Source organism: Akebia trifoliata, chromosome 8 (assembly GCF_017979445.1).
Source record: "Akebia trifoliata isolate Shusen 1 chromosome 8, ASM1797944v1, whole genome shotgun sequence".
NCBI classification, from domain to species: domain Eukaryota; kingdom Viridiplantae; phylum Streptophyta; class Magnoliopsida; order Ranunculales; family Lardizabalaceae; genus Akebia; species Akebia trifoliata.
In genome coordinates, this window is record NC_141382.1 from 37,204,431 (window position 1) to 37,214,133 (window position 9,703).

The following is a 9,703-nucleotide window of genomic DNA, read 5'->3' on the forward strand; positions in this document are numbered from 1 at the left end:
ATATTTTTTCTAATTGAATTCATAATCAACCTTCATTGGAAATGAAGTAAGCAGTTATATATGCAAATTACATTGATTCTAAAAAGCTTAAATTTTAGTAACTAAAACAAAACTAGGAGGCATGTTGCTATGACTTTGAGGTCCAATATTATTTGTAGTGAACTGCCTTACTTTTCATATGGCTCACTCAAACACTGATTCAGATCATTCAATCGATGAGTCACTTATTAAATGAGGAATCACATGATGATCATGATAATAATCACAATGACGAATCACCAATCTAATAACTAGGCTTTTAATCTATGATGGATAATAGATCTCGTGTTTTTTATTTTTATTTTTTTGAACCAAATTATTCGGCTTCTACCATCAGGGATCAATTGAGATGGTAAGGATAATTAGATTTGCTCCTCAGGTCATACTTTAGAATCTCTATATGTCATTTCACATAAAAGTGATTATATTTAACCGTTGAACACGTGTTAAGGTGGTTGGTACATGCGACCCGTCAAAGTAAAAAAAAAAAAAAAGGGTAATTTGAACTTCGTACAACACCCAACTAATCCTTGGGACACATGCAGATCCCTTATCCTGACATGCATTTAGTAATTTTTGAGAGCCTCGTGTCTATTCTATCATCATCATCAGTGAAAATCTTATCCTAAAGAGTAGGGAATTGGGTATATGAATTGCGTATTTATTCTCTCTAAACCATAAATCTAATTGGACTTGTGTACTTATTTACATTAAATTGTAACATCTTTTAGCTTATACATTTAGGAAAGTTGATTATAATCTTAATTAAAAGTAATATTTAAGCTTAAAATCTATAAGGGGAAAAAAAAACACACACACACACATACACACATATGTAGATAAAGACAATAATACAAATAGAAACTCATCAATAATAATTTTTTTTTTGAATTTTGAACAAAATGGAATGAAGGAACAAGATTCATTTAATCGACCCCAAATCTTTGAGAAGAGCAAATCTCTTATCACATTTATGATTTATGATCTACTAGACCATCCACCTCATCATTCAATAAGTGGTCCACTGGCAGGATGTGTGGTGCCATGTGTGCCTGTACATGTGAAGAGGGGATTTGTAACAAAGTTCATAAAGTTGGGAGTAAATAGCATTTTATGGACTTCAAGGAAGATTCTGTAAATAATACCTATGGATGGGTCTATCTTGTAAAAGACTCAAAAAGATATTCTATAAAATAATGAAAAAAAATTCTTCCTCTGCAACCCTCGCCCAACATTTTCCTCCAAAGTTCTCATTACAAAAAGCGAAGAACTAAATCTATCTCTCTCCGCGTCTCCATCTCTGTGATAAACTTCTAGGGTTAGGGTTCTTGAGATGGGGCAGCAGTCTTTGATCTATAGCTTTGTTGCTCGAGGAACAGTGATCCTCTCCGAATACACCGAATTTTCAGGGAATTTCAACAGTATAGCTTTCCAATGTCTCCAAAAGCTTCCTGCAAGCAACAACAAATTCACCTACAACTGTGATGGTCACACTTTCAATTATCTCGTTGAAGACGGTTTCAGTAAGTTTTTCTTCAGATCTCTATGTTGTTTTCTTTGTCAGATTCGTTGATTTGGTTGTTCTTGACTTCTTGTTTATGATTTCGGTTTTTTTTTATTTGATCTACGTGCAAAACCATTTATTTGATCCGATTGCTGTTTAGCTGCGGACGATCTATTTGATTATTAGTTGATTTGGTTGTTAGTTGTTGTTTCTGTTTGTTTTTGGTTTTCGATTCTCTTGTTCTAGGGTTTCTTGTTCAGATCGCTTTATTTATTTATTTTCCCTCAATAATTGATGATCTGTGTGGATTCCTTTAAGAAAAAAGAGAAAAGAGCATAGATCCCTTGTTTTTTTAGCGTGATGGATCTGATACCAGATCGGCATGGGAAATATGACACAGGAGGAGTTTGCGATGATCAGAGTTAGATAAGATAGTTCTTAATAGATAAAAGTGTAGGGAATAAAAGGAAGCATTAGATTGATCTTCCATCCTTTAGACTTCTAGCAGGAATGCAAGAAAGTTTGATGCACAAAAACGTGGTATTTTTTATTTTGGGCCAGTTTAATTGTTTTTAATCTATAAGTTGGTTTCAACCTTTGAAAGGCCTTAAATTGGATACTTTGTTGACTGCTTATTTGGGCAAACCTTGTTGCCACGTTAAGAAAGATGTGCCAGTGGCCATGGCTCAAAATATCAAAAGATATTAAATAATTGAAAAAAATATTATTTAATACTTATGAAAAAAATAAGCACATAGTTTTAATATAAAAGTTGCATTTACCTATCAAATTTTTTTTTTTCGACTACATGCCTTCTTAATTAGGTTTGTCAAATTTGGATTATAATGAACTTGTGTTTGTTCTGCCATGTCATTGTATGTACTTCATATATGTTCAATACCTTATAAATGTGTGTATGTGCTTATATTTAGCATATCTAAGGATTATGCGCACTTAGTATAATTAATGGATAAGAGTTCACCCTTAGTGACCAAAGCGTGAAGCGGGTGTGAGTGCAGATGCAGGAACGGAAACGTGAGAGTGCCCATTTAAAAAACGTCCTCAAGTCGGGAGTGTCTCCGGAGCGTGTGGTTTCAAATATATATATTTTTTAATGGTTTGTTGAGATCATTAGTAATACAAAATACTAATATCAATAGTCAAGTCAACTTAATGATCATAAATTAGTGATCCTATAATTTAATCTAATAGGTCTCAAGACGCTAAAAATAAAAAATTCCAAGTGGCATTGATTTGACGGATTGGTCTTGTTGAAAATTTGGAGAGCAATGTAATCTTTGAAATCCGAATGACAGTGATTAGTAAATTTCTTCTATAAAAGATTAGCAAATTCCACGAAAAGATCTACTTATAAGGTTTGTGGTCCAGAAAATTATTCTAAAAGGATTTGAGTGAATAACATTAAACATTTTATAGAAATATCTACAACAAAAAAATATTTCTAAAGAAATTAATAAATAGATGTGTAGATCGACAACTTGTGGACTGAAAAGTATTCAAGATACGTTGGAAGGAATAACATCAAATGTTTTATGTTAATAACTACAGAAAATTAAGATTTCTAAGAATGTTTAGTATTATTCATGAAATGTAAGGAGGCTGAGCAGATTAGGATAATAAAAACGCGATTTAAAATATGGATAGCGCGGATTCTAGGTGAACCCCCTCTCAATCGTCAAACCGCAGGTTGAAAGTGGGTTTGCCAACCTTACCTAACAGTTTAGGTTACTAAGGTTACAACCCGTGGTACCGCCATATAGTTTTGGAGGCTTAAGCCTCCAAATATCGTAAAAAATTAAATAAATGAACTAACTACATAAATAAAAATAATAAACAACAAATGAAGTTGGGAATTACTTTTGAATGATTTACCATACAAATATCTTGGCTCAATGTTTTATATAAGCAATAGCTAATTAGTATGTGTCCATGCGGCAAAAGTTATCCTTTTGATCATTTTAAGGCTTTTACTACTTGTTCTCGTATCATATTATCCGAGGGATGTGCTAACATCCAAGATTCAATGTGATATTAACATCTTCCACAAGAATGTTTCTTTCATATGTAACCCACTGGCCAATAAGGTATACCTATTTTTCTTTTAATTAAAAAAGGGAAGTGTGTTATTATCATAGTCCAGTGAATATTTTGTAAATATCTTTTAAGACTGATATTTAAAAAATTACCTTTTGAACCATGATAACAAAACCCTTAGCTATTTTGCATTAGGAAAAAGTTGTGTTACTTTTTGGGGCAATTATGGAAAAAATTGATTTTGGGGGTTGGTAGCATCCCGTTGAAGTCGTCAACTTTAACATTACTCATTATCTAATTATTAATTCAACTCAATAATCTACTCCAAATTTAGTATCGTCCCTTACTTAGTTGACCAACAAATAAACACGTACTTTTGGCAAGGATAATTGGTTGATTAATTATCTACTTGTAAAAAAAATAGGTTTATTTATTATCTTGAAGTATACTGATCTCAACCTCAAGAATCTTTATCCTTCTAACTCTAAACTCAAGTTTATTTATGTCTTATCATTTTTTAACTTCCCATTGAGTGTAGAAATGTAGTCTTTTGGAATTTGAAAAAACTTTTTAACTGACAAGCCCCACTTCATATATTTCAGATTTACTAATGGAAATGAGAGGAAGAAAGTGATTAAAATCACGTTCATTAAGGTTGCTTTTGGAATAGAATACTAACGTAAAGGTTGTTTTTCTGAAAATAGAAAAGATTAATGGACATAAAAAACGAATTGGTTTTTATATGTTCAGCCCATGCAATGTACCTCAAGGCACATAAAGCAACTTTTGAATCAATCTATGCTTAAGCCTTGAGGTTGAAACATAATCTAATGTAAAGTATTTAGTGTGTTACATTGTATTGGCCAAAAAAACATATTCTAGGAGCAGGTAAATTTCTTTGAAAGTCATTTTAATTTTTTATGCATTATACACAATGCTTTAAAGATCATTCAGATTTTTTCCAGTGTAGATGACATACCAAAAATAGTTTGCAGGGTGGGATTCCTGCTAAAAGTCCCCAATTATTTAACTGTAGATCAAACTTGGAAATAATCAGGTTATTAAATACGACTCAAAGACTAGAGCAAATTCAGATGATATCTATGCAACACAGGCACGTACACTCGTTGATGTCCAACACTGGTACAAAGTGTTTGATTCAGTGATACACCGACTCCCAACCAGGGGCGGAGCCAGGATTTTCTTGTAGTGGGGGCAAACTGTAGTTAATGGTACCATTGAAGAGCTTGAAGATGAATGGTTTTGGAGAATTCAGAGGTTTTTTTTATTAGAAGTTTTAAAAATTTGATATTTAGGTAATTTCCAATTAGTCTTATGAGAGAAGGTCCAACTCAAGAGGTAATGTCATCTTCAAAAAATTGAAAGGGAAGTGTTTGGGGGGGGGGGGGGGGTGCTAAAATTGGAGGTGGAGTGGGGGCAAATGGGGCATGTAGTTAGTTGAAAATAAAGGAGGTATCTCAAATTATAAAAGATATCTAAAAACCATCCAAAAAAGTTCTGTGGGAGCAAGTGCCCCCACATGCTCCTTACCAGCTCCGCCCCTGCTCCCAACTCAGCACGTCTGTACATTTTATTTCATTTGTTGAAAGACCTTTATATGGTGAGTTAAACTCCATGAATTTTTTTATATCTAAAATATCAGGAAAATGATTTGAGTTTGGTAACCAATTCCTTGGCGGAATGTGTGGTTCCCACTCTCAATGAACTTCTGTGAAATGGTTTCATGGGATTCGAGCTTAGAAATAAATATTTTCTCAAGATCATTCATAATTCCTAATTAATGCTGCCAATTATTATAGTACTTACACTGGAGGATTTGTTCTAATATAAACAGTGGAAATAAATCTATTCTCCATTCTTACTAGAAGGCAAATCCAGCTTTTTGTGCCGGCCATTTCTTGAATATGTATTAAGAGGAACTTCTTGATATCCCCAGGTGCTTTATGGATTTTTATATGTAATAGATGTATTTACAGTCACACGGAACAAAGATCTTTCTTTTTTTGTTTTTTGGATAAGTATAACTTTATTCATCAAAGAGTAGAAAATGGAGGACGAGGTGGCCCCCCTTATGACACAGAAACAATAGAAGAAAAAAGAAAAACTACAGAGGCATCTATCCACAATCCAAACCAAGCTCTAACAACATTAAAGCAGCACAACTCTTCCGATTTGAACACAAAGTCCTCGAAGAAAACTCCTGCAAAGCCCTCGAAGAAAAAAAAAAGGATAAGGAACAAACACTATACACCATGATGCATTGATCAATATCACATACAATGCTATGTTGCTACTCTAATTGCATAACCCTGTTATAATGTGTTAATGGTACGATTAATGAGGAATATCATTGTAGTATTCATTTTTCTTAATTGTCACCTTTGAACATAAAAGGAGTTAAGTTCAGTATCCAATAATATGGAAAAGAAAAACATAAAGAGAACTTCAGACTTCGTCAGCCATGGATGGTTAGTTGGGGTTAGATTCTTAGCATAGGTTTACATGATCTGTTCACAAAACAAGTAACAAAACACAGAAGGTGCTTGTCTTGTTGCTTCAAGTTTGCATTTGAGTAATGAGGTACAAAGTTCTCAAACAATGCTGCTGGGGTTTGTATTGTATCCTTAAATTAAGATGAGGAATAGTTGTTTCAGATCATCCTGTTCTGTATATCTGGCATATGCCAGTGCTTTAAGCTTTGTTCATTGATTTCTTTATGTATAGTTCCCCCCAAGGCCAAATCTCTCTTTGAATCTTATCCTGCTATCTAAATGGAGCTAAGTGTGCATTTTTATATCTGGATACTGCAGCCTACTGTGTAGTTGCTGTTGAGTCGGCTGGTAGACAAGTTCCTATTGCCTTCTTGGAGCGAGTTAAGGAAGATTTCAACAAGAAATATGGAGGAGGTAAAGCTGCAACTGCTGCTGCCAACAGCTTGAACAAGGAGTTTGGGTAATTCTCCTTCCCTGAATTACCTCTTAACCCATCAATGGAACATGCCTTTTTTTTTTTTTGTGTTAAACGAGGCATTACATGTGCTTAATCTACATTTTAGGCCAAAACTGAAGGAGCATATGCAGTACTGTGTTGATCATCCCGAGGAAATCAGCAAGCTTGCAAAAGTGAAGGCTCAGGTTTCGGAAGTTAAGGGAGTTATGATGGAAAACATTGAGAAGGTTAGACCCAGTTAATTTCTTTTTCAATGTAATTACTCCTCAACTAAGATGTCTTCTTTATTCACAAATGATTTTGTGCTACTTTCATGTAGTCCAACAAATAGTTCTTATTCACAGAACGTCCTACTTTTGTTATACTTGAAAATGGTGTATGGTTTGGTTATGTACGTTCATCTTTTTTGCAGGTTCTCGACCGTGGTGAGAAAATTGAGCTTCTGGTGGACAAAACCGAAAATCTCCGCTCACAGGTTAGTGGAAGCTTATGTGGCCCATTTGACTGCTCCAAACTTCCTTCATTGTTACAAATGGTGTAGAACTACTAACATGAAGGCGCCACCCTGGTGAGGTGGTAAAGTATGTGTTAATATCATAGACCTAGGATTGAAAACCTGGCTGCATTCTTAAAGCTGTCATCAATAAAAGAAAACTAACCACTTCTGTTTCATAAGATGACATTTGCACATGCAATGGATTGGGTTAGGATTGGGTCAGTGTCAATCTGGAATCAAATTGATAATAATTGCATTGGATCCAGAACTGCTCTGATACTTCGGATCAGATTCTTATACAATCTCCGTATTAGGACCCAAATCTACTCTGATGACAATTTGTTAAGATCCAGGTCCAATCAATCCAATTTAATATATGAAATATGGATACACATTATATATGTAAACAAAATATATTTCATTTACATGTTCTCCCACATATTATCGGATCAGGTCCCTATTGAATTGGAACATGGTTGATCCAAAACCAAATAGTAAGTTATAAATTTGGGATTGATCGATAAGCCCTAGTTCTCATTTCATATGTCATTAATGTCTGTTGCAGGCTCAAGATTTTCGCCAACAGGGAACCCAGATGAGGAGGAAGATGTGGTTGCAGAACATGAAGATAAAGCTAATTGTGTTGGGTATTCTCATTGCCTTGATTCTCATCATAGTTTTGTCTATTTGTGGTGGCTCTAAATGCTGATTGGAGCCATTCATCTCCTCTATACCTTCACCAACCACCCTACAACATCATCAACTGTGCTTGATTACAAATTTTATACTAGATTGGTAGCTGCTTTGTTTGTTCTGGTGCTTTCTGTGTTTCTTTTTTTCTCCTTTTCCTTCCTTTCTGCTAGTTTTCTGGGTTGGGAATGGTTTGTATCTTGTAAGACACTGTTGCATATATAGATTGTACGCTCAAATTTCTTTCAATTTGAGTAAAAGCTCTATTATGTTTAGGATAACTATGTTGTCTCTTTATATATCTCATTCTCAGTTGAAAGAAGTCAAAATACTTTTACTTTTGATATTATATTAATTTTAAACTGAAGGTAAAACATTAACTTTGTAGTTGGGGATACTAGTTACAGAAAAAATTTCCAGCCAAGTTTGTAGTTACTGCCTCCAATGTGCAAGAAAATCAATCCACCCAACACCTCATGATGTTACCTATTTTATAATGAATTTACCATACATGGCATATTACGTGTTACTTATTATTATCTCTGGGATCCATTCTTTGGGTTTGTTTTCCATTTATGTTCATGATTCAAGGGATTGACTCTACATACACACGTGATTGGGGCCTCGGGGTTCCAACTCTGCTTTGAACTCATAAAACATGTCAGAATTTTGCCAGCATACTCAGCACACACATGCACCCACATGTGTTGGCACATTTTCTCTGTGGAATTGACTATATTTTGGACCTGTGTGAACACTTTTGAGGGGGGAGGGGGTGGTTCAACACTTGGGGCCTTGAAAGTTGATGACACGCAGAAGTCGTTGCTACATGTCCAAATTTGTGTCTTAGGCATTCATCATCAAAGCCTTTCACCAAAAAAAATTGATTTGGTTTCTATCAAAAGCAAATTCTTCAAGTGTGTTGTTATCTCCTCTCTCATTGCTCAATCAAGTTCCCATAGGGGCATCACCTCCCAAACCAACACAGATCTTTGGCTACTTAAAAGTTTGCTCGATGGAGGGAGCAAAGTTTGATATTGTCTCCCATAAAAGCTGCCACATGCTATTATTTTTTGGATCAACTGAACCGGTAAAATGTTTGATATTACTCATCCTTGGTGGAATCACACAACAAACAAAAACAAGTTTATCAGGGAAAGCGTTGTGCAAAGGACTTAAAGTATGTGATGAGGATGTTTTGGTCACTGGATTGTGTTTTAGCATGTAATCTGCACCATTAAAATTGGTTGAGATTTGCTCGGCCTACCTCAAACTTTTGGCATAATGTGATGATGCTGATATTTAAAATAAAAATAATTTTAAGCATATCAGAGTTCTCAATTCGTGCACCACCATCCCAAGGTGGATCACCGTTTATAAATAAATATAAAAAAAAAAAAAAAAAATTTAATCCATTGTCTTTGCCTTTGTCTTTCATCGAAGAGAGCCATATATCCCAAAGCTTTGGGGTCGGTCGAATAAATCTTGTTCCTTAGTCTTCTTATCTTTTGTCTATATCCAGTTTCAGTGTGACGTTCTTTGAATTTTCTCTTGCTTCTTTTTTATTTTATTTTATTAAAGATCCTTCAAATTGCATAATTCTTCTGAGGTTGTAATCGACTTTGGTTAATTGAGCCGAAAACTCTCTCAATTTACTTTCCTTTAATTTATTTGCATTGGAGTTTATCCTCTACTTTCTCAAATAATTTATTTCTATAGTTAATTTTTCACCACCCATCCCCATCATCCTCTTCTTTGATTTAATTTTAATAAAATATCCATCGGTCACATTGTTCTCCAAAAGCACATGTATTTTCTCCATCATCCTCATCTTTGATAGAGAACTTTTTTCTGACCATTCGCTACTACAATTACTTATCCAAAATTAATTCATGGATATATAAATTCTGATTATAAAGCACGAACCTATTCAAAGTGTGTCGAATTCA

At 34.4% G+C, this 9,703-nt stretch overlaps 1 protein-coding gene across 1 annotated transcript; it reads left to right on the plus strand.

Moving 5' to 3' along the window:
- Window positions 1–1,242: 1,242 nt before the first annotated feature.
- LOC147396664 (vesicle-associated membrane protein 722-like) lies at window positions 1,243–8,035 on the plus strand. The gene is made up of 5 exons (XM_086451695.1): window positions 1,243–1,562; window positions 6,430–6,571; window positions 6,675–6,795; window positions 6,981–7,043; window positions 7,630–8,035. Exons 1-5 carry the CDS (start codon window positions 1,373–1,375, stop codon window positions 7,771–7,773), a joined length of 660 nt encoding a protein of 219 aa, XP_086307821.1. The 5' UTR covers window positions 1,243–1,372; the 3' UTR covers window positions 7,774–8,035.
- The last annotated feature ends 1,668 nt before the right edge of the window (window positions 8,036–9,703 follow it).